A 25,692-nucleotide genomic window follows, 5' to 3' on the forward strand; every position below is an offset into this window, starting at 1 on the left:
AGCCACTGCGCCTGGCCTTCAACAACAATTTATTAAACAGCTTTTACTTGTCAGACTTGTTCCAGGCAAAGAGAATACAGCAGTGAACAAAACAAATTAATGTCCTTGTTTTCAAGGTGCTTTGATTCTAGTTGGTAGAAAGACAATAAACAATAAACAAAATAAGTACTTCACATATATATAGTATGTTAGATACAATTAGACCATAATTTACTCAACAAACATATGTTATTGGACATGCATTTCTACTTTTACACTATTATAAATCATGCAGTGTTGGAAATAGTTATTAATTACATTTTGATTCCTTCTTTGTTTCTTAGAAGGCATATTAGCTTTAGATTTGATGTCTGTTGCTTCTATTTATATTTTCAAAAACAATTTTTTTAGTTTATTTCATCTGGCTGCATGTCCATATATATTTTCAATTTTTTATTACGTTTTCTAAACAAATAGAAAAGTTGATGGCCAGGTGCAGTAGCTCATGCCTTTAATCCCAACACTTTGGGGAGACTAAGGTGAGAGGATTGCTTGAGTCCAGGAGGTCAAGACCAGCCTGGGCAACATAATGAGACCCCCATATCTCTACAAAATGTGAAAAAATTAGTCAAGTGGGGTGGTATGCGCCTGTGGTCCCACCTACTTGAGAGACTGAGATGGAAGGATTGCTTGATCCCAGGAAGTCAAAGGTACAGTGAGTTGTGATTGCGTCACTGCACTCCAGCCTGGTGACAGAGCGAAGACTCCCATCTCAAAAAGAAAAAGAAAAAAAGAAAAGTTGAAAGAATTATATGGCAGACACCCTTATACACATTGTTTAGATTCCACAATTCACATTTTTGTATATTTTCTTTATCCCATTTCTATCCATCTATCCATCCATCAATTCATGTTTTCTCTCTTTTTTTGATGCATTCAAGGTAAGTTGCAGATATCACTACACTTTATCCCTGAACACTTCAGAATTATAACATTATAGTTTAATATTTATTTGGATTTTTTTTGTAGTTCATTTGTTTCAGGTAAAATTTATATACAGTGAAATGCACAGAGAACACGTATATCATTCAGTGAGTTTTAAAAATGCATGTACTTGGGTGAGGCATGAGAATCCCTTGAACCCACGAGGCAGGGGTTGCAGTGATCCGATATCATGCCACTATACTACAGCCTAGGCGACAGAGCGAGACTCTGTCTCTTAAAAAAAAAAAAAAGTGTACTTTTGTAATTGAAACCACTGTCAAGATGCATATTATTACGTCCAGTTGAGAAAAGGGGGAAAAAAAAAAAAAGATATGCATCATTACTATTATCCCAGAAAGTTCATTTCTGCCCTTTCACAGTCATTTCCCACTGCTACTCTCCTAGAGACAACTGGTTCCGGGTTTTTTACCCCTTAGATTAGTTTTGCCTATTCTAGAACTCAATAAAAACAAGAAACATCTTGTTGGATATGTGGGCTGTTTCCAGTTTAGGGCTATTATGAATAGTGCTGCTATGAATACTCTTGCAAGTCTTTGTTATGAACATGTGTATTGTGTATTAATTTTTCTTGGGCAAGTATGTTAGAGTGGAATTGCTGGATTATAGGGTCTGTGTATGGTTTTCTCAGAAACTGCCAGACCAACTGTGCCTTGATCATGTCATACTTCTGCTAACAATATATGAGCATTCCAGTTACTTCACGTCATTTGGTAGTATCAATCTGTGTAAATTTTAGCCATTCTGGTGTGTGTAGTGGTGTCTTGTTGTGGTTTTAATTTGCATTTCCCGATAACTAATGATATTGAGCATCTTTTCATATGTAGTTAGTCATTTGAATATCTTCTTTTTTGAAGTATCTAAATAATTGTCCATTTTTTAAATTGGTTTATCTTATGGAACTGTAAAGTGTTCTTCATATATCCTGGATCAATGCGTTTGTCATATATATGTACTGCAAACATTTTCTCCCAGTCAGTGGCTTGCCTTTTCATTTTTAGAACTGTTTATTTTGAAAAGAAGTTTTAAATTTTGATGAAGTCTAGTTTTTTCCTTTTTGGCTCATGCTTTTTATGTTATAAGAATTCTGACTGGACACAGTGGCTCACACCTGTAACCCCAGCACTTTAAGAGGCAGAGGAGGGAGGACTGCTTGAGCACAGGAGTTCAAGACCAGCTTGGGCAACATAGTGAGACCCCATCTCTATAAATAATTAGTCAAGCATGGTGGCACACAACTGTAGTCCCAGCTTCTTGGGAGCTGAGGCAGGAGGATCACTTGAAGGTGGGAAGTCCTACAGTGAGCTGCAGTCAGGCCACTGCATTCCAGCCTGGGTGACAGAGCAAGACCCTGTTGGAAAAAAAAGAAAAGAAACAAAAACCAAAACAAAACAAAATACAAATCGTTGTCTGTCTAGGATCATAAAAGACTTTCTTCTATGTTTTCTTCTAGAAGTTTTATAGTCAGATTTTGTATTTATGGTCTATTTTGAGTTAATTTTGGTGTATGGCATGAATTAAGGGTCAAAGTTTATTTTATTTTTTTCCATACGGATATCCAGTTGTTCGAACCTCATTTGGTAAAGGAATTTTCTTTCCCTATTTTATTGATTTCATATCTTTGTTGAAGATCAAATAGCCATATAAGTGTGGGACTGTTTCTGGATTCTCAATTGTGTTTTATCAGTCTGCCTAACAGCCTTTATGCCAGTACCACATTGTCTTTAATTACTGTAGTTCTATAGTAAGCTGGGTAGTATAAGTTCTCCAGCATTGTTCTTGACTATTCTGGGTCTTAGCGTTTTCTATATAAATTTTTTTTTTTTTTTTTTTTTGAGACGGAGTCTCACTCTTGTTACCCAGGCTGGAGTGCAATGGCGCGACCTCGGCTCACCGCAACCTCCGCCTCCTGGGTTCAGGCAATCCTCCTGCCTCAGCCTCCCGAGTAGCTGGGACTACAGGCACGCGCCACCATGCCCAGCTAATTTTTTGTAGTTTTAGTAGAGACAGGGTTTCACCATGTTGACCAGGATGGTCTCGATCTCTTGACCTCGTGATCCACCCGCCTCGGCCTCCCAAAGTGCTGGGATTACAGGCTTGAGCCACTGTCTATATAAATTTTTTAATCAGTTTATCAATTTCTGCGAAAAGGTCTGATGCGATTCTTATTGTAATTGCATTGACTTTATAGATCAGTTTTTGGACACTTGCCATCTTTTTTTTTTTTTTTTTTATTGAGACATTCTTGCTCTGTCATCCAGGCTGGAGTGCAATGGCGTGATCTCTGTTTACCACAACCTCTGTTTCCTAGGTTCAAGTGATTCTCCTGCCTCAGCCTCTAAAGTAGCTGGGGTTGCAGGTGCCCACCACCGTGCCTGGCTAATTTTTTTGTATTTTTATTGGAAATGGGATTTCACCATGTTGGTCAGGCTGGTCTCGATCTCCTGATCTCAGGTAATCCACTTTCCTCAGCCTCCCAAAATGCTGGGATTACAGGTGTGAGCCACCACTCCTGGCTGACAATTGCCATTTTAAGATTGAGTCTTCTAATCTATGAATATGGTATATCTCTTCTTTATTTGGGTCTTTAAAGTTTTTTCTCAACTGAGCGTGGTGGCCCATGCCTGTAAAAAGAGTTTTAAATTTCGGCCAGATGTGGTGGCTCATACCTATAATTCCAGCACTTTGGGAGGCCTAGGCAGGCGAATCCCCTGAGGTCAGGAGTTTGAGGCCAGCCTTGCCAACGTGGTGAAACCCCATCTCTACTAAAAATACAAAAAAATTAGCCAGGCATGGTGGCAGGTGTCTGCAGTCTCAGCTACTTGGGAGGCTGAGGCAGGAGAATCTTTTGAATCCGGGAGGCAGAGGCTGCAGTGAGCCAGGACTGTGCCACTGCACTCTAGCCTGGGCGAAAAATGAGACTCAGTCTCAAAAAAAAAAAAAATTAAATTTCATTTTCTCATTTTTGCTGCAAATACAAAATAAAACTTATTGGAATTTCTTTGTTTTGTTTTGTTTTTTAATTTTTGTTTTATTTCTTGTATTCTGTGAACTTGCTAAATTTATTAGTTCTAGCAGTTGTTTTATAGAGTCTGTAGAGCTTTTTACATAAACAATGATGCCATCTGTGAATAAAAACAATTTTGCTTCTTCCTTTCTGCTCTTGTATGTATTTTTTTTTAATTTTTATTTTTGTTTTTTGAGTTGGAGTCTTGCTCTGTCACCCAGGCTGAAGTGCAGTGGCACAATCTCAGCTCACTGCAACCTCTGCCCCCCAGATTCAAGCAATTCTCCTGCCTCAGCCTCCTGAGTAGCTGGGATTACAGGTGCATGCCACCATGCCGGGCTAATTTTTCTATTTTTAGTAGAGACGGGGTTTCACCATGTTGGTCAGGCTGGTCTCGAACTCCCAAACTCAGGTGGTTCACCTCCCTCGGCCTCCCAGAGTGCTGAGATTACAGGCATGAGCCACCATGCCTGGCTCTTGCTCTTGCATGTCTTTTTTTGCTGCTTTTGCCCTATTTCAGTGACAGAGATTTTCATTTCACCCATTTTGAGATGGAGTTTCACTCTTGTTGCCCAGGCTGGAGTGTAATGGTGCAATCTCAGCTCACTGCAACCTCTGCTTCCCAGGTTCAAGCAATTCTCCTGCCTCAGCCTCCCTAGTAGCTGGGATTACAGGCACCTGGCACCAAGCCTGACTAGTTTTTGTTTTTTAGTAGAGATTCCCTTTCACTATGTTGGCCAGGCTGGTCTCAAACTCCTGACTTCAAGTGATCTGCCTACCTCAGCCTCCCAGAGTGCTGGGATTACAGGCGTGAGCCACCGTGCCTTTCAGAAGATTTTTAGATAACAAATTTATCTAATACATATAGAGAGCTATTTAGATTTTCTATTCTGTCTTGTGAGTTTTGATAACTTGTATTTTTCAAGGAATATTTTCATTTCATATATATTGTTTGATTTTTGGCATAATGTTTATTAATTTCTCTGTTATGCTTCAATGCTTCTTTCGTTTCTTTAACTGCAACTTCTGTGTTCCAGGCTCAAGCAGTCCTTCTACCTCAGCCCCTGACCACAGGTGTGTACCACCACACCTGGCTAATTTTTTTTTTTAATGTTTTTAGAGACTTAGTCTCCCTGCACTGTCCAGGCTGATCTCAAACTCCTGGGCTCAAGCAATCCTCCTGCCTCGGCCTCCCAAAGTACTGGGACTGCAGGTGTTAGCCACTGTGCCTGGTCCTTTTTACTTTTCTGATATAAGCTTTCCAGCTATAAATTTCCCTCTAAGCATTGCTTGACTTATATCAAACAAATTTTGATGTTTTTCATTAGCATTCAGTTTGAAATCTTATAATTTCTTTTTTGACCATAGATTATTTAGAAGTACATTATTTAATTTCCAAACATTTGAGGCTTTTTGGATGTTTTGTTAATACTTTCTGTCTTAATGCCATGTGGTCAGATAACATACTCCATAGGAAACAGATATCTGTTGAAACTACATATTCTGGGGGGAAATGATGTGGTTAAACTAATCTGTTTGAGCTCTGTTACCATATTTTGTGATCTTCCTCACTGGAACATAAGTCCCACAAGGAAAGAGCCATTGTTCTGTTTTTTTGTTGTTACTGTTTTTAGTTTTCAAGACTGGGTCTTGCTCTGTCACCCAGGCTGGAATGCAGTGGCACAGTCTCAGCTTACTGCAGCCTTGACTTCCTGGACTCAAGCAGTCCTCTCACCAGCCTCCTGAGTAGCTGGGACTACAGGTATGTACCACCATACCCAGCTAATTCTTTTAATTTTTTTAGATACAGGGTCTCACTGTGTTGCCCAGGCTGTTGTTGAACTCTTGGGCTCAAGCAACCATCCCACCTTGACCTCCCAAAGTGCTGAGATTACCGGTGTGAGCTACCGTGCCTGGCCAGAGCCTTTGTTCTATTCAGTGCTTTTTTTTTTTTTTCCCTCAAGATGGAGTCTTGCTCTGTTGCGCAGGCTGGAGTGCAATGGTGCGATTTCACCTCACTGCGACCTCCGCCTCCTGGGTTCAAGCAATTCTCCTGCCTCAGCCTCCTGAGTAGCTGGGATTACAGGTGTGTGCCACCATGCCCAGCTAATTTTGTTTTATTTTTAGTAGAGACAGGGTTTCATCATGTTGGCTAGGCTGGTCTTGAACTCCTAACCTCATGATCTGCCTACCTCAGCCTCCCAAAGTGCTGGGATTATAGGCTTGAGCCACTGTGTCCAGCCCTCTGTTCATTGCTTTATCCCTAGCACCTAGAACAGCTGGACCGAATGAATGTTTTATGGTAAAACAGCTTCTAAATTTCTGTTCTGGCTACAATTTAAGCCCAGTGAGATGATTAAGACCTGGTCTCTGCCCTCAAAACGTGGGGAATAGAAACAAACTAGATGAAGTATAACATGTTAGGACACTACTCCAATTACATGCAAAGTGCTGTGGGAAAGCAGAAAATGTGGTCTTAAATTCTTCATAAGCTGGGGTGGTACCCCTGGGGGAGGCTTTCCAGGGCCAGTGATGGCAGAGCCAGGCCGCTGAGGAGGAACTGGAGTACGCAGGGCATTCCACAGGGAGAAGTACAGTTTGATTTCTATGTGTATAATCTCTCCTTTCTTTTTTTTTTTTTTTTTTCTTCAAAAGGATCAGGTTCAAGTTCACTACAGGTCACAAAACATGATGTCTTGTTGGCTACTTTAAAATCTAACCTGTCTGCTTTGGAGGACAAGTTTCTGAAGGATCCTCAGTGGAAGAAACTGAAACTCCTAAGAGATCAAATTGCTGATAAGGCAGAATGGCCACAAAACTCTATAGATGTCACTTGGAGCTTTACCTCTCAAACCTTGTTGTTGCTTTTGTGCTTAAAGGAAACCATGATCCGCCTTGCAGCTAATTTCAATCCAGGTAAACCCAACACCAGGACTCCAGAAGTTGCTCCTGCCCTGAGCCCTGATGCACTTAGTATCTCACAGCAGAAGACTGTCCAGTTCATTTTGCAGTTTGTAGTGACCTTGGGCATCTGCCCCTATCTCATGCCTGGTGTTGGAGTCCCTTTGAGATACAGAACTGAGTTTGGTGCCGTCGTTCAAGACGTGGTATGTCTCGATGCTGCCCCTGATGCAACTCGGAGACTGTACACTAGCTGCAGGGCCCTTCTGAATGTTGCTGAACACACATCACTGGGGAGCTTGATATTCTGCCACCATTTTGGGGATATTGCAGCAGGTCTGTGCCAACTGGGATTCTGCCCAACCAAAAGCAAACTACTAACACCTGCAGAAGAGGTAAAATTGAGAAAGAGAGATTGTGTGCATGTGAATATGTGTATATTTTCATGGATAGCTGTTATAAAAGACAACTCTTAGTTCTTCAGAACCGGTTATGCCAAAGCATGTCTAATGGATAAATGAATCTTTTGGGGGTGGGTGGAGGTTTCATTTATTGGGTGCTTGTCCCTTGCACACCTGTAGAGTCCATTTCACCTGTCCCTTGCCATTTTTGGAAACAGCTATTGCAGGCTGTTTCTTTGAGCATCCGTTTCTTCTATAAAGTATGTACCAGACCAGGTACAGTAGCTAACACCTGTAATCCCAGCACTTTGGGAGGCTGGGGTGAGTGGATCACTTGAGATCGGGACTTTGAAACCAGCCTGACCAACATGGAAAAACCCCATCTCTACTAAAAATACAAAATTAGATGGGCACGGTGGCACATCCCAGCTACTCGGAAGGCTGAATCGCTTGAACCCGGGAGGCAGAGGTTGCAGTGAGCCAAGATTGCGCCATTGCACTCCAGCCTGGGCAACAAGAGCGAAACTCTGGCTCAAGAAAAATATGTGTATCATAATACCTGCCTCGGAAGGTGGTCATAAGGATTAAGAATAATGTGTGTCAAATATCTGGCCCAACCTCTAGTAGTGCTCATATAATTACTACTAATGTTAGTATCATGGCTCCCTCATTAAATTCGTGGGAAGATTAAATGAGATAACATGTGTAGAGCATGTGGTACACTACATAACTCTGTCAGTGTCCATTATTAGGTGTTAGGGGTATATGCCCATTTTTTGCTGTCACTTAATCACATAAGCAGTTGAGCATCCAGACTACAGAAGTTGCTGTGGAGATCATAGAAGCATAAGACATGGTCCTTTTCTTCAAATAACTCACACACTGATTGGGAAGATAAGACCTACTGGCATGACATAGCAGGAACCACTACTCCTCCATGAGAGGACCACTGGCATCAGCATAGGGACTAGCCAGCAGAAGCTGTTGAGATGTAAATGTCTCAAGGGTCAGTGCGGCTCCCATGGGCAGTGATTCCCCAGCCTCCACAGCCAGGCTTCACAATGTTCTTGTTTCTCTATCACCTGCCTGTGTCACCCTTGTTCTTGTTCCTTTTCTCTTCTCTCTCCTGCCTACATTCATAAACATTTGCCTAAAAGCCGCTATGATCCAAATGTTGGCATGAAATTCTGAGCTCTCCAGGGCCTTTATGTGATAGGAGCAGAGTGCCCCCTCTTTCCGGCAGGGTTATACGTGATTGACGCTTCTGGCAGCACCTCCTGCCTGCACTTCCCTGATGTAGTGGGACCCGGTTGACAGGTCCTATTACTGTTACTGAGGCTAAGTTGTTCCCAGGATCTCAGGAGGGAGAGATAAATGAAAAAAGACACACAGAGAGAACCAAGTAGGAAGACAGGAGAAGGAGTTGACAGAGGGGAAACAACACTGGGCGTACTTTATGAAGCTGGACAAATTCCCATCAGTATCTGTGTTCTAAGTTGCACCGATACCTCAGTGTGTGAATCGGCAATGGGTGGGACCCTGACTGACTCTGAGCAGTAATCACCAAGGAGGACTGTACTGTTAAGGCTCAAGAGTACCCCAAAATCATACGCCTCTTTGCTGCCCAAGTTCCAAATGAATTAAAAGAGAGTTAAGAAGAGTAAGAGTTTTTTTAATTTGTTATTATTTTTTGAGGTGGAGCTTTGCTGTGTTGCCCAGGCTGGAGTGCAGTGGCATAGTCTCAGCTCACTGCAACCTCTGCCTCCTGGGTTCCAAAGATACTCCTGCCTCAGCCTCCAGAGTAACTGGGATTATAGGCATGCACCACCACACCCAGCTTATTTATTTATGAGATGAAGTCTGGATCTGTCACTCAGACTGCAGTGTAGTGGTACAATTTTGGCTCACTGTAACCTCTGCCTCCCAGGTTCAAGCAATTCTCATGCCTCAGCCTCCTGAGTAGGTAGAATTACAGGTGCACACCACCACACCCTGCTAATTTTTCTATTTTTAGTAGAGACGGGGTTTTGCTGTGTTGGCCAGGCCAGTCTCAAACTCCGGACCTCAGGTGATCCGTCCACCTAAGCCTCCCAAAGTGCTGGGATTACAGGCATGAGCCACCGCACCTGGCAGGAGACAGGTCTTTCTGAAAGTGCTCTTCAGAATTAGACACTCTCACTACTCACCCATTTTAAGGAGCACTGGAAAACTGCAGTGCCTTCTTCAGGGGATAGGCCTCTGAAAAATACCCAGCACAAAAGAGCAGAACAAAATGTGCAGTCACTCTCAAAAGACAGAAAAGGAACAAGCTGAGAGATGCATGCCAAAACCAGCCAATAAGTGAGTTTATGCCACTCTCAGCAATAACATCAGTCTCATAACTTGCCCAGAAGAGCGAAATGGAGAGAGGGCCAGGAATGTTTTAGAACATCTTCCCCCATGTGGAAGGAAATTGAGAGAGGATAGAAGCCTGTCTTCCTCTCCTCTCACAGGTATCCCTGTACAGTGTTGTAAAACATTACTTTCTATTGTCTGCCTGGTTTGAATTCCACTAAAGCCAAGTGCTTCTTTCTTTTAGGTTCTAACTGAAGAGGAGAGAACCCTATCCAGGGGGGCCTTGAGAGACATGTTGGATCAAGTCTATCAGCCCTTAGCAGTCAGGGAACTACTTATCCTCCAAGGAGGACCACCCCAGGTACTCAGGCCTGGGCACTCTTGGGGGTGACTCATTAATAATAATGTATGTGGTATGCTGTCTTCTTCTGGAAAATTAGATAATTTTAGCTCCCTCTTTAATAATTTAGTTGAGCCTTATTTCATCTTTTAGATCATAAAACGATACTTAAAAACTAAATGACACTGACCCTTAGTATAATTTAAAAGACCTTTTCTCTTTGTTTTTTTTTTTTTTTTTTTTGAGATGGATTCTCGCTCTGTCTTCCAGACTGGAGTGCAGTGGCTCGATCTCGGCTCACTGCAACCTTCACCTTCTGGGTTCACACTGTTCTCCTGCCTCAGCCTCCTGAGTAGCTGGGATTACAGGTGCGTGCTGCCAGGCCCAGCTAATTTTTGTATTTTTTTTTTAGTAGAGATGGGGTTTTACCATGTTGGTCAAGCTGGTCTTGAACTCCTGACCTCATGATCAGCCTGCCTCTGCCTCCCAAAGTGCAGTGATTACATGCCTGAGCCACCGTGCCCGGCAAAAAGACCTTTCCCTAATGAAATGATGGACACTTTTCCCAAGAATATTATGATCACTTTTTTTAAGACTTATGGCAGTTTTATGCGAGATTTATTTTACTCATTCTGAAACTGGATCTTTTTTTTTTTTTTTTTTTAACTAAAATTTGGCTGTTTGACAAAATGTTCTTTCAGCAGAAGTATCTGGACACTTCAATCCTTTGAATGGATTATGTATTTGAAGTCAAGAAATTAAAACCAGAGATCTTTCCAGGTTTAGGACTTTGAGATTTGTAAAAAAAAAAAAAAAAAGAAAAAAGAAAAGAAAAAAACCAGAGATCTTATTGGTGCTATTCTTAGTTACTTTGTTTGAAAACATATAGTAGTATATATTCTGCTAGGGATAAGATAGTTTCTTTGTTTTCTTAAAAATAATGTTTATCTGAAATGATTTAATTTGATGATATAGCTGGAATTGTTTATTTTTAGTACCTACATTTTTGTTATGAATCTAGGTGTGTAAAGAGTGAGGAGCCAGCCAGGCACTATGGCTAGCACAGGTAAACCCAGTACTTTGGGAGGTTGAGGCAGAAGGATCACTTGAGATCAGGAGTTTGAGGCCAACCTGGGCAACATAGCAGGACCCCTATCTCTACAAAAGATAAAAAGGGAATTAGCTGTACGTCAGGAGCAAGGACCAGCTGAAGCTGGCTGCAAAGGTATCTCCTAATTGAGTAATTTTTGTCTCATCCTTAGAATCTTACTTCCATCAGGCCCCTCCGGGATTCAACCCCAATGTGCAGATATTTGAATTTGTCAACCTTGCCATTCTTCAGGTTTCTTACCCATAAGATAGGGATAATCACAATGCCTTCCTTGAAGTCCCTTTTGAGATTATATGGGAGTTACTTATGCTGTGCCTGGCACATCATAATCCCCTCAGTAAATGGGAATAATTCAGTAAAAGAGAGAAGACAAGAGAGCTGGGATGAAATATTCCTGTTACTAATTTTGATGCTTACATACTTAAGTGCAATGGTTGACGGCAATATGATTAATGTTCTAGCCCAAAATAAGTGCTAGAACATTAAAACTGAGGCCAGGTATGGTGGCTCACGCCTGTAAATCCCAGCACTTTGGGAGGCTGGGGAGGGAGGATCACCTGAAGTCGGAATTCGTGACCAGCCTGACCAACAAGGAGAAACCCCGTCTCTGCTAAACATAACAAAATTAGCTGGGCGTGGTGGCGTATGCCTGTATCCCAGCTACTCGGGAGGCTGAGGCAGGAGAATCATTTGAACCCGGGAGGTGGAAGCTGGGGTGAGTGGAGATCATGCCACTGCACTCTAGCCTGGGCAACAAGAGGGAAATTCCATCTCAAAAACAAAACAAACAAACAAAACTGCAGCACCTTCTGCAGGGGATAGGCCTCTGAAAAATACCTAGCAAGAAAAAGCAGAACCAAATGTGCAGTCACTCTGAAAAGACAGAAGAGGAATGAGCTGAGAGGTGCATGCCAAAACCAGCCAATAAGTGAGTTTATTCCACCCTCAGCAGTAAGGGACACCAAGTCTGTTTATTCACTGTGGCTCCACAGAACTCCCAGAAAGAAACCCTTGAAGAAATCCAACTCTTTCTTGCAGATCAGACTGGGGCAGAAAAGAAATAAAAAAGGAATCCAACTCTTACTTGGAACTGTGTCACAGGAATCAGATTTGCTAAAGCCACAGAGGCAAGGGCTAGAGTGCTCCCTCCCTGTTGTGAACCACCCTCTTAGTGGCAAATAACGTTCATAAGGACCTTCCTTGGAAGCTGGATTTAATTGTCAGGGCTACGGTCAGAGATTGGTTGCATTCACTTAGTATTCCCAAGATCTATGTTTTAATCACTGATGCAAATGTCTGTTTCTGAGTTTGAAATTTCATTGATTTTTCACTGTTTTTTACTTTGTTGAAAATAATGTGGAAGATTTTGTAAAGTTTTTTTTTTTTTTTTTTGAGACGGAGTTTCACTCATGTTACCCAGGCTGGAGTGCAACGGCGCGATCTCGGCTCACCGCAACCTCCGCCTTCTGGGTTCAGGCAATTCTCCTGCCTCAGCCTCCTGAGTAGCTGGGATTACAGGCACGTGCCACCATGCCCAGCTAATTTTTTGTATTTTTGGTAGAGACGGGGTTTCACCATGTTGACCAGGATGGTCTCAATCTCTTGACCTCGTGATCCACCCGCCTCAGCCTCCCAAAGTGCTGGGGTTACAGGCTTGAGCCACTGCGCCCGGCCCTTGTAAAGTTTTTTTTTAAAGGAAACAATATTGCTCTTTTGAAGTCTGTATAGCACACTGTTAATTGTCATGACTCAGGACTTTAAAAAAATGTCTAGCCCGGCCTGACAGCTCACACCTGTAATCCCAGAAATTTGGGAGGCCGAGCCGGATGGATCACCTGAGGTCAGGAGTTCAAGACCAGCCTGGCAAACATGGTGAATTCCCCTCTCTACAAAAAATACAAAAAGTAGCTGGGCATGGTGGCACGTGCCTGTAATCTCAACTACTCAGAAGGCTGAGGCAAGAGAAGTGCCTGAACCTGGGAGGTAGAGGTTGCAGTGAGCCAAGATCATTCTATTGCACTCCAGCCTGGGTGACAAGAGTAAAACTCCATCTCTAAATAAATAAATATTACATATCATAGCTATTTCTTTTTTTTTTTTTTTTTTACAGGCATGAGCCACCGTGCCTGGCTGTCGTATCTATTTCAATGACATTCAGAATTCACACCTTCTTCTTTTTCTCAGTCCTGTACAGATGTGAAGACACAGCTGAGGTGTCGGGCCCCAGCTTGGCTTCGGCGTCTGTGTGGACAGCTGCTCTCTGAAAGGTTAATGAGACCTAATGGTGTTCAGGCAGTAGTCCGGGGCATTTTGGAAGGAGCAGGTGGTAAGAAATAAAATGTTTCTATGATTTTGATATCCATTTTCCTTTGAGTCAGAGTCTGAGGTGAATTATTGATCTTTAATATTTACCTTTAAAACCTGACTGAAACAAAACTATATCCTTGCAGGGATCAAACAGGTTAAACTTAAAGGTCCTTAATGAGCTGCTTTTCCAAAGAAACTAGTTCTCTTGCTCTTTCCCTAAAATAGTTTGTGATACACAGCCTATTTTATTGAATAGTATTGTAAGCCCCTTCAAATAATTTATAATATCGGAGGAAAACATTACACAGAAAGTTGAAGAAAACCCTAGAGTAAATGTTAAATAAAGCCAGGTGCAGGGTGGATGTGGTGGCTCATGCCTGCACTTTGGGAGGCTGAGGCAGATAGATCACTTGAGGTCGGGAGTTCAAGACCAGCCTGGGCAGCATGGTGAATCCCCATCTCTACTCAAATACAAAAATTAGCCAGACATGGTCATGGCAGGTGCCTAATCCCAGCTACTTGGGAGGCTGGGGCAGGAGAATCACTTGAACCTGGAAGGTGGAGGTTGCATTGAGCCAAGATGGTGCCATTATACTGCAGCCTAGGTGACAGAGTGAGACTCTGTCTCAAAAATAATAATAATAAAGCCGGGTGTAGTGGCTCACACCTGTAATTCCAGCACTTTGGGAGGCTGAGGCAGAAGGACTGCCTGAGGCCAGGAGTTCAGGACCAGCCTGGGCAACATAGCAAGACTCTGTCACTACAAAAAATAAAAAAATAAGCCAGGTATAGTGGTGCCTGCCTGTGGTCCCAGCTACTTGGGAAGCTAAGGCAGCAGGATCGCTTGAGCCCAGGAGTTCAAGGCTGCAGTGAGCCATGATCATGGCACTGCATTCCAGCCTGGGCAGAAAAAGCAAGACCCTGTCTCAAAAAAAAAAAAAAAAAAGTGAAATGTAAAATAGTTTTCTTGAAGCCAGAAATACCTTTGAGATGCAAACTTTGGGATGAAGTTTTACAATCATTTCCCCAATTTATATTCTCTAAGTCCTCATTAATAGGAAAAAAAATAATAATGCTAAGCATGGTAGTAGTTTTTAATTTATATTTTTTGTTTTATTTTTTAGACAAAATTAGACATGTACAATAATTTAAAGTCAAATAGTTCTGTAAGGCTTATAGTGAAAAATAGCAGTCCTTGGCACCATACCAATCCATTTCCCATATCTGGAAGCAAATACTTTGAACTCTCAGTGAGTTTTTTCTGGTATTTATCTCTATATTTCTTTTTTCTTTTTTTTGTTTTGTTTTGTTTTGTTGTTTATTTTTTTTTAGAGACAAAGTCTGACTCCATCACCCAGGCTGGAGTGCAGTGGTGGGATCATAGCTCACTGTAAGCTCTAACTCCTAGACTCAAGTGATCCTCTTGCCTTACCCTTCCAAGTAGCTGTGACTATGGGTATGCATTGCAGTGCCCAGCTATTTTTTTTCATTTTTGTAGAGACAGAGTCTTGCTATAATGCCCAGGCTGGATAATTGTTTTTTTTTTTTTTTGAAAGAAAGAAAGAGAAAGAGAAAGGGGGAGAGAGAACAGGAGTCTTCCTCTATTGCCCAGGAATGCAATCTAAAAATAGGTATTAAAAACCTCTTTTAGGCCGATAATTGTACTTAACAGCGGAGACAGGAAGGAATAAGGGAAGAAAACAACAAACAAGCAGCCAACCAATATTTCATTTAAGTCTGTGAAACGCTATGCAAATGCTGAAGAGTGATTTACTTCCAACTATGTGGTCACTTTCAAAATATGTGTAATATGATACTGAGAAAACTGTATGTTCTGTGGACCTGGGGTGAAGAATTCTATAAATATTCACTAAGTTTACTTGTTCCAGGTCTGAGTTCAAATCATAGATGTCCCTGTTAATTTTCTATCTCGTTGATCCGTCGAATATTAACAATGTGGTGTCAAAGTCTCCCACTATTATTGTTCGGGAGCCTAAGTCTCTTTATAAGTCATTAAGAACTTGTCTTATGTATCTGGGTGTTCATATATTGGGTGCATATGTATTTATGATCATTGACTCCTGTTGCATTGATCCTTTTACCATTATGTAATGTCCTTCTTTGTTTCTTTTAGTCTTTGTTACTATTAAAGTCTATTTTGCCAGAGACGAAAGTTACAACTCCTGTTTTCTTTTTTTTTTTTTTGCTCTCCATTTGATTGATAAGTCTTCCACCAACCCTTTGTTTTGAGTCTTTGTGTGTCCTTGCTTATAAGAGCAAACACATGGGTTTTGACTTTTTATTCAATTTGCCTGTGTCTTTGATTGGGGCATTTAATCCATTTAAATTTAGGATTCATATTGATATTTGTGAGTTTAATATTGTCGTTTAATGCTAGCTGGCTATTTTGCCCATTAGTTGATAAAGATTCTTCATTATGGAGATACTCTTTACCTTTTGGTAAGTTTTTGGGATGACTGATACTGGTTGTTCCTTTCTGTGTATAGTGCTTCTTTCAGAAGCTCTTGTAAAGCAGGCCTGGTGGTGATGAAATCTCTGAGTGCTTGCTTGTTCATGAAAATTTTTATTTTTCCTTCATTTATGAAGCTTAATTTGGCTGGATATGAGATTCTGGGTTGAAAATTCTTTTCTTTGAGGATATTGAATATTGACCCCCACTCTCTTCTAGTTTCAGCTGTAGGGTTTCAGCTGAGAGATCTGCTGTGAGTCTGATAGGCTTCCCTTTATGGGTAACCTGACCTTTCTCTCTAGCTGCCCTTAGAATTTTCACCTTTATTTCAGCCCTGGTGAATCTAACGATTATGTGTCTTGGGGTTGCTCTACTTGAGGAATATCTTTGTGGTGTTCTCTGTATTACCTGAAGTTGAGTATTTTCCTGCCTTACTAAGTTAGGAAAGTTTTCCTGAATAATATCCTGAAGAATATTTTCCAGCTTAGATTCATTCTCTTCATGACATTCAGGTACACCTATCAAATGTAAATTAGGTCTTTTCACATAGTGCCATATTTCTTGGAGACTTTGCTCATTCCTTTTTACTCTTTCTTCTCTAATCTTGTCTTCTTGTTTCATTAAGTTGGTCTTCGACCTCTGATATCCTTTCTTCTGCTTGATCAGTTTGACTGTTAAAACCTGTGCATACTTCGCGGAATTCTTGTATTGTATTCTTCAGTTCCATTAATTCACTTATACTCCTCTCTAGATTGTCTATTCTCATTAGGATTTCGTCAAACCTTTTTTTAAGGTTCTTAGTTTCTTTACATTGCGCTAGAACATGTTCTTTTAACTCACAGAAGTTTCTTATTATCCACCTTCTGAAGCTTAAACCTGTTAATAGAACGCACTTGTTCTCCATCAGGCCTTGTTCCCTTGTTGATGAGGAACTGTGATCCCCTGTAGAGGGAGAGGCATTCTGATTTTGGGTATTCTCAACCTTTTTACGCTGGTTTCTTCCCATCATTGTAAATTTATCCACCTGTCATCTTTGTAATTACCGACTTTCAAATTAGGTCTCTGAGTGGACATCCAACTTGTTGATTCCCAGCGCCAGAATCTGAGCAACCCACTGCGCCGGCCAAAACAGCGGCATTAAGATTCCTGGTGCTTTTCTGCCCTGGAATCTCCGGTCTGGCTTCCTTCTTGAGTCCCTTTTTCAATCAGCTGAATAGGTGACTCTGCCTTCCCGGAGCTCCAAACATCGACCAAAAGGGGACCCAGTCCCGTTTATTCTGCACCAAGAACCGCCGCGCTGGGACACTGGCAGCCGCGGCGGCCACAAGAGTCGCGTTGGTGACCCGTGGGGCTCCTCTGCTGGGAATCTCCTGGTCCGTGAGCAACAAAAATTCGTCTGAAAGTGTGGCGTCCTCTCGTTCTCTGCGCTTTCACTGGGAGCTATAATCCTGAGCTGCTGGTAATCAGCCATCTTGGATCTCCCTCCCTCTTTTTTTTTTTTTAAACAGAGTTTCACTATTGTCACTCAGGCTGGAGTGCAGTGGTGCAGTCTCAGCTTATTGCAACCTCTGCCTCCCGGGTTCAAGGGATTCTCCTACCTCAGCCTTCCAAGTAGCTGGGATTACAGGCATGTGCCACCACACCCAGCTAATTTTGTATTTTTAAAAGAGACGGGCCGGGCGCGGTGGCTCACGCCTGTAATCCCAGCACTTTGGGAGGCCGAGGCGGGTGGATCATGAGGTCAAGACATCGAGACCATCCTGGTCAACATGGTGAAACCCCGTCTCTACTAAAAATACAAAAATTAGCTGGGTGTGGTGGCGCGTGCCTGTAATCCCAGCTACTCAGGAGGCTGAGGCAGGAGAATTGCCTGAACCCGGGAGGCGGAGGTTGCGGTGAGCCGATATCGCGCCATTGCACTCCAGCCTGGGTAACAAGAGCGAAACTCTGTCTCAAAAAAAAAAAAAAAAAAAAAGACGGAGTTTCACCATGTTGGTCAGGCTGGTCTTGAACTCTTAACCTCAGGTGATCCACCCACCTTGCCCTCCCAAAGTGCTAGGATTACATGCATGAGCCACCGTGCCCCGCCCTTATATTTCTAACTAATATATGGGAATTTGTAATTTTTCAGTTTTAGACATCATATATCTACTCACGTGTGGAAGAGGATCTTACTCTCTTTTATATCATTGCTATCATTCCCCCAGGTACATTTTTATTTTCCCATCTCCTTAATATATTTATATCTCAGTTTTGGTTAAATCAATATTCAGTGTTTATGTTAGTGTAACTCTTATTTACAGCTGAGCTATGTTGTATATTATCATTACTTTCTTTTTTTACATAATCTTTTGTACTTCCTGGAGTTAATCTTTTTTTGTTTGTCTGATTAGTTTTCTATGTGTTTATCTCTCATCTTTTCTCAAGCTCTTCCTCTTTTGTTTAAATCTCCTTTTAATACACTCAAAAACATCAGATAGGCTGGGCACCATGGCTCATGCCTATAATCCCAACACTTTGGGAGGCCAAGGCAGGTAGATCACTTGAGCTCAGGAGTTCAAGACCAGCCTGGGCAACATGGTGAAACCCCATTTCTACCAAAACTACAAAAATTAGCTGGGTGTGGTGGTGCACACTTGTGGTCCCAGCTACTCAGGAGGCTGAGGTGGGAGGATTGCTGGAGCCCTGGAAGTTATGGTTTTAGTGAACCAAGTTCACACCATCGCACTCCAGCCTGGGTGGCAGAGCTGAAACCCTGTCTCAAGCAAATAAACAAACACACAAAAACCCATCAGATATTCTATCAGTTTTGTCTTCTTGGAAACAACTTTCTCTGGGTCTTCTGACCTGCTCTACTCTAACCTGGTTACCTTCTATTCAGCTGCCATCCAAGGATCCCCTTCACCTTTATCCTAGTGAGCCCTTTGCTTTTTTTGTGTGTTCAGTCTCTTGTCTTACTTATCCCATGCCTATTGGTTTCCTATTCCTGCTCAACAATTTACCATAAATCTGGTGGCTTTTTGATGGAAATGGCATTTAAACTGAGCCCTGAAGGCTGAATTGGAATTAAGTAGCTGAAGAGTGAGGGAGGATGGTTATAGGCAGAGAGAGTAGCATGTACGAGGAACTGAAGTAGGAATGAGCATGGTGCTTCTGAGGAAATCTCCATGTGGGTAGGGTCATGAGGGCCGAGTGCAGGGAGGGTGGTATGCAGTGAGCAGGGAGGGTGGCTGAGGCCACATCAGGAAGGCCTTATAGGCTGAGTTCAGGATGTTGAACTTTATTCTGAGGGAAGTGAGAAACCATGGAAGGTTTCAAGAAAGAAAGAACATGATCAAATCTACATTTTAGAAATATCTATGTGTAGGTATTATGAAGAATGGGTTGGGTAAGAGCAGAAGCAGGGAGATCAGTTAAGAGGCAGTCATCTGAGGGATCGGGGAGGCTTGGATTAATGCAGTGGCCATGGAAGTGGAGAGAAATGAATGGGTTTCAGAGGTATTTAAGGAGGAGAGTTGCTAGAACTTAATGAAGGGCTGGATATGTGAGGAAGAAGGAAGAGAGATAGAAGAATAAATCTTGACTTCATTTCTGCCATAGTTAATGTATCTTGGTCTTGTCAGACAGAAGTGAGGTGAGTGTGGTTAGCAGATGTTGGTAGATTTGGTCTAGAGTGGCCATAATATTGCCTCCCCTCAGTTCTGCCCACAGTGGCTTCTAGGGCCAATGAAATGAAAAATTATCAGTTACCCATAAGAAATTGTTCCCTGCTAACAATTTTTTGCATCTTCCTTTTCCAAAAAGGGTTATACCTTACCTAAGGGCATGTAGATTTGAGAGCTACTATAAGAAAATCAGAACCCTCTTTTTCCTCTGATTCCACCCAACTTGTGTATGTATATATTTGTTGTTATCTATTCATATCTTGTTTCTTTCCCAGAATGGTTTGAAGCAGGTTTATATTGACCTGCATATTTACCATTTCTGGTGGTCTTCATTTCTTTATGTAGATCAAAATTTCAGTGAAAATTGCCTTCTGCCTGAACTTTAGTTACTATTGCTTATAGTATAGGTCTACTGGCAATTAATTTTCATTTTTTTTTAAGATGGAGTTTTACTCTTGTCACCCAGGCTGGAGTGCAATGGCATGCTGTTAGCTCACTGCAACCTCTGCCTCCCAGCAATTCTCCTGCATCAGCCTCTTGAGTACCTGGGATTACAGGTGTCCGCCACCACGCCCGGCTAATTTTTTTTGTATTTGTAGTAGAGATAGGATTTCACCACGTTGGCCAGGATGGTCTTGAGCTCCTGACCTCATGTGATCTGCCTGGCTTGGCCTCCCAAAGTGCTGGGATTATAGGCATGAGCCACTGCGCCCAGCCTGGCAATTAATTTTCTAGCTTTCATTTGTCTGAAAATGTCTATCTACTTCATCTTCCTTTTTGAAAGATATTTTTTGTTGGGTATGGAATTCTAGGTTGACATTTATTTCTTTTAGTACTTTAAAAACATTTCATTGTCTTCTGGCTTATGTCATTTTGGATGAGAAGTCTGCTGTTATTTTTATCTTTGTTCTTGTATAAATGGTATACCATTTTTCCCTCTGGCTGCTTTTAAGATTTTTCTCTTATTATTAGTTTTTAGAAATTTGATTATTATCTGCCTTGGTGTGGTGTTGGTTTCTTTAATTTTTTTCTGCTTTTTGGAACTGTGGGTTTATAGTGTTTGCCATATTTGGAAATTTCTCAGATATTATCTTTATTTCTGTACTCCTCTCAGATCTCTCTGGGAATTTGAATTACACCAAATATTATGTTTAATGTTGTCCTGCAAATTACTAATGCTGTGTGTGTGTGTGTGTGTGTGTGTGTGTGTGTCTGTCTGTGTGTGTGTCTGTGTGTCTTTTTTTCTCTGTCTTTTAAAAATTTTTTCCCAGAGACAGGGTCTTGCTTTGTCTCCCAAGCTACAGTACAGTGACATGATCTTGGCTCACTGCAACTTCTGCCTCCCAGGTTCAAGCAATTCTTGTGCCTCAGCCTTTCGAGCAGCTGGGATTACAGGCATATACCACCACACCTGGCTAATTTTTATATTTTTAGTAGGGACAAGGCTTCACCATATTGCTCAGGCTGGTCTTGAACTCCTGGTCTAAAGTGATCCATCCACCTTGACCTCCCAAAGTGCTGAGATTACAGGTTGAGTCATTGTGCCTAGCCAAGGACAAATCTTAATAGTTGTCTTAATGGTCTTGTCTTCTAATTCTGTTACCTCTGTTTTGGGGAATCTGTTCTATTGGTTTTTCTTTTCTTTTTTTTTGAGACAGAGTCTTGCTCTGTCACCCAGGCTGGAGTGCAGTGGCACGATCTTGGCTCACTGCAACCTCTGCCTCCTAGGTTCAAGAGATTCTCCTGCGTCAGCCTCCCAAGTAGCTGGGATTACAGGTGTACACCACCACACCCAGCTACTTTTTATATTTTTAGTAGAGACAGGGTTTCGCCATGTTGGCCAGGCTGGTCTCGAACTCCTGACCTCAGGTGATCTGCCTGCCTTGGACTCCCAAAGTGCTTAGATTATAGGCGTGAGCCACCACTCACAGCCTGTTCTATTGATTTTTTTTTTCTAATTATAAGCCATATTGTTTTCCTTCTTTGCATGCCTGGTAAGTTTGTGTGTGTGTGTGTGTGTGTGTGTGTGTGTGTGTGTGTGTGTGTTTTAAGGTATTCACATCTGGTAAAAGTCATTTTTTAAAAGAGTACAGTTTGATGGTGTTTAGTATAGTCACAGAGCTGTGCAATCATCACCAGTATCTATTTCCAGAACATTTTCATCAACCTCCCCCCACACCCACCCCAAAGAAGCCCTCACACTCACTAGCAATCACCACTTCTCATTCTCCCTTCTTCTCAGACTCTTTCTGGTAAGCACTAATTCACTTCCTGGTCTCTTTGGATTTACCTGTATTGGCATTTCATACAACATATGGTCTTTGTGTATGGCTTCTTTTAGTTTTTGAGGTTTATTCATGTTTATTTTTGTTTGTTTGTTTTTAAGACGGAGTTTTGTTCTTTTACCCACGCTGGAGTGCAATGGCATGATCTCGGCTCATTGCAACCTCGTCCCAGGTTCAAGCAATTCTCCTGCTTCAACCTCCTGAGTACCTGGGATTACAGGCACCCGCCACCACACCCGGCTACTTTTTGTATTTTTTGTAGAGACAGGGTTTCACCATGTTGGTCAGGCTGGTCTTGAACTCCTGACCTCAGGTGATCCACCCACCTTGGCCTCCCAAAGTGATGGCATGAGCCACCGCACCCGGCTGAGGTTTATTCATGATATAACATGAATCCGTTTTTTATTCCTTTTTATGACTGAATAATATTTCCTCATATGAATTTGCCTGGCAATTTTTGACTGGCTGCTGAACATTTTTATTTTACATTGCTGAGTGCCAGATTTTTTATTCCTTAGGTAGGCTTTGTTCTGGAATGCAGTTAAGTTACTTGGAATTAGTTTAGTTCCTTTGATCCTGGCTTTTCAGCTTTGTTAGTGTGGTTCTACAGCAGCCTTTATGATAATTTAACCCCTTATTGTATTATACTATGTGTATTATACTAAGTGTACAATACAGATTGTACGAAGACAACATACTTCTGAGAATTCTAGTTGTTGCCCTGTGTGTTAGGAGATCCTCCCAGGCTGGCTAGTGGGAACACAGCTATTCCCAGTCCTTTATGAACCATGGGAGTTGTTCCCCCTACTTCTTTCTGGTGGTTCTTGCCCCAGGCTTTGGTATTTTCCTCACACATACATGTATCATACTCTACCAAAGACCTGAGAGAGAACCCCTCTGCAGATCTTTGGAACTCTCTCTGTGTAACTTCCTCCCCTCTGGTATTTTGCCTTGAAAATTCCAGCCGTGTTGGCCCCCCTGAACCCTGAACTATGTTTCTTCCACCCGGTAAGATGCCAGGCTTCATTTGGGCTACACCTGCAATCGCCTGAAAACTCTCTCCAGGTCATGAACGAGGGCAGTCATCAGGCTCACTTTCTTTGCTTCCCTTCTCTCAGGGATCGGTGTCCTGGGCTGATGTTGCCCACTGTCTGGAAACCATTCTTTATATATTTTGTCCAATTTTATAATTGCTTAAGATGGTAAAATAATTCTGGTCCCTATCACCCTATGGCTGTGGTTTAAGACAGTTTAAATTAAATGATACATATAAGGAGACAGAATAATAATAATAGTAATAAACATAGTGAAGCTAGTATTCCATTTATATGAATAATATCATTATAGTGACTAAGTGCTAGTTTTTCTCTGAATTTCTCAGAAACTAGCATCAAAAGGAAAATATAGGCTGGGCATGGTGGCTCATGCCTGTAATCCTAGCACTTTGGAGGCCAAGGCAGGCTGATCACCTGAGGTCAGAAGTTGACCAGCCTGGCCAACATGGCGAAACCCTGTCTCTACTAAAAATAAAAAAAAAATTAGCTGAGCATGGTGGCACGCACCTGTAATCCCAGCTACTCAGGAGGCTGAGGCAAGAGAATCGCTTGAACCCGGAAGGCAGAGGTTGCAGTGAGCTGAGATCATGCCACTGCACTCTAGCCTGGGCAACAGGGAGACTCCGACTCAAAATAAATAAGAAATAAAAAACATAAAAAGGAAAGTATAGAGGGGTAGATTATATTATGGAAAAAGAAAACTATTTTCAATAGAGAAGATAAATGCATTTTATCCCAAATTTTAAGACAAATTTGTTATATGGGACCTTCTGTGGGGAACTGCTATGAGCTTCTGACATCTCTCTCCATTGTGCCAGCGGGGGCAGCTGGTGGAAGTGATGCTGAAGTGATGGCTGCTGACTGGAAGAAATGTGACCTGATTGCAAAGATTTTGGCCTCTTGTCCCCAGCAGTCTCTTTCACCAGAGAGTTACTACAAGGACATCTGCCCCCAGGTAAGTCATTTTGTTTCTGTTCACCATTTGACGGTTATCTGCTTATGTACAGAAAGAGGACTTTTAATGTTCCTCTAATATTGAGGTAAAAGCTGTATAATATTTAAGTTTATTGTTTAGTGAGGAGCTTTCTTAATAAATGAATCAAATCCTGTGGAAGAGACTGACATAATTGTTCAGTTTAAGAATGATTCACCGGCCAGGTGTGGTGGCTCACGCTTGTAATCCCAGCACTTTGGAAGGCCGAGGTGGGCGGACCACCAGGTCAGGAGTTAGACCAGCCTGGCCAACATGGCAAAAACTCCATCTCTACTAAAAGTACAAAAAATTAGCCAGGGATGGTGGCAACTCCATCTCTACTAAAAATACAAAAAATTATCCGGGGATGGTGGCACCTGTCTATAATTCCAGCTACTCAGGAGGCTGAGGCAGGAGAATTGCTTGAACCTGGAAGGTGGAGGTTGCAATGAGCTGAGATCGCGCCACTGCACTCCAGCCTGGGTGACAGACTGAGACTCTGTCTCAAAAAAAAAAAAAAAAAAAAAAAAAAAAGGAATGCTTCATCACTATTGAATGATTGAATGATTGGCCCAGCATACTCTCAGAGCTAGAATACGAAACTCAAGTTTCATCTTGTTCATTATCTTTTCTCTCTATGTGTTTTTAATTAGTTTTAAAAAGTAGATGTTAAATAAACAACGTAAATTAACATGGCAAACAATTTAAAAAGCATAAAAGAGTAAACCGAAAAGTAAGTCTCCTTTCCATTCCTGTTCTCTAGTCCCTCAGAGGTAGTCACCTGTTAAGTATTACTTGTTTATTTTCCAAAGATATTCTGTGTATTATGCATATACCATCATATGTGTATATGTTAATGTATGTGTGTATGCAAATACATGTTAATACACACATATATTAACATATACACATATGTGTATGGTTATAATTAATGCTAATTTTTATCTAAATGATAACATGCAGCATGCCCTCTTTCATTTTGCTTTTCTTCACTGCTAGTGTGCTTTGGCCAAGTGCAGTGGTTCACGCCTGTAATCCTAGCACTTTAGGAGGCCCAGGCAGGCAGAACACTTGAGGTCAAGAGTTCAAGACCGGCTTGGCCAACATTGAGAAACCCCATCTCTACTAAAAATACAAAAATTGGCTAGGCATAGTGGCATGTGCCTGTAGTCCTAGCTACCTGGGAAGCTGAGAGAGAATTGCTTGAACCTGGGAGGCAGAGGTTGCAGTAAGCTGAGATCACACCAGTGCACTCCAGCCTAGGTGAAGGAGCGAGACTCCATCTGAAAAAAAAAAAAAATAGTGTACCTTGGAGATTATTTCATTCATTTTCATGGCTACATGGTATTTCATCATATTAATGTACTATAATTTATTTAACCAGCCTCTGTTAATGGACATTTGGGTTGCTTCCATTCTTTTTCTGTTACAAATTACACTACAGTTAATATCCATGTCTTTGTACATACCTACCAGTATTACCATAGGAAAAATTCCTAGAATTTAAATTATTGATTCAAAGGTTATATGCGTTTAAATTTTTGATTGATATGCTTTATGTACCTCTTTTCACACATTTTTACCCACATAATGTGTTACAAAGCTTTTTGATCTTTGCTAATCTGATAGATGAAAAATGCAGGCCGGGCGCGGTGGCTCACGCCTATAATCCCAGCACTTTGGGAGGCCGAGGCAGGTGGATCACGAGGTCAAGAGATCGAGACCATCCTGGTCAACAAGGTGAAACCTCGTCTCTACTAAAAATACAAAAATTATCTGGGCATGATGGTGCGTGCCTGTAGTCCCAGCTACTCGGGAGGCTGAGACAGGAGAATTGCTTGAACCCAGGAGGCGGAGGTTGC

General features: G+C 41.8%; 1 protein-coding gene across 7 annotated transcripts in view; it reads left to right on the top strand.

The window, feature by feature from the left end:
* The window catches only part of TANGO6 (transport and golgi organization 6 homolog), a 253,736-nt gene that overhangs the window by 9,634 nt on the left and 218,410 nt on the right, over nt 1-25,692 (top strand). For 4 of the 7 annotated variants that reach the window (XM_032284269.1, XM_032284271.1, XM_032284270.1 and 1 more), the window contains exons 2-5: nt 6,644-7,284; nt 9,869-9,985; nt 13,260-13,401; nt 23,676-23,812. In XM_032284269.1, the coding sequence (XP_032140160.1) occupies nt 6,644-7,284; nt 9,869-9,985; nt 13,260-13,401; nt 23,676-23,812 (1,037 nt within the window). Of the gene's footprint in view, nt 1-5,041; nt 5,063-6,643; nt 7,285-9,868; nt 9,986-13,259; nt 13,402-23,675; nt 23,813-25,692 lie in introns of those variants that run through there. The other 3 variants (XM_032284273.1, XM_032284272.1, XM_032284275.1) reach the window with 3 other exon arrangements.

This window comes from Sapajus apella, unplaced genomic scaffold, assembly GCF_009761245.1.
Source record: "Sapajus apella isolate SASKATOON/1434 unplaced genomic scaffold, GSC_monkey_1.0 scaffold15, whole genome shotgun sequence".
In the NCBI taxonomy this organism is placed as follows: domain Eukaryota; kingdom Metazoa; phylum Chordata; class Mammalia; order Primates; family Cebidae; genus Sapajus; species Sapajus apella.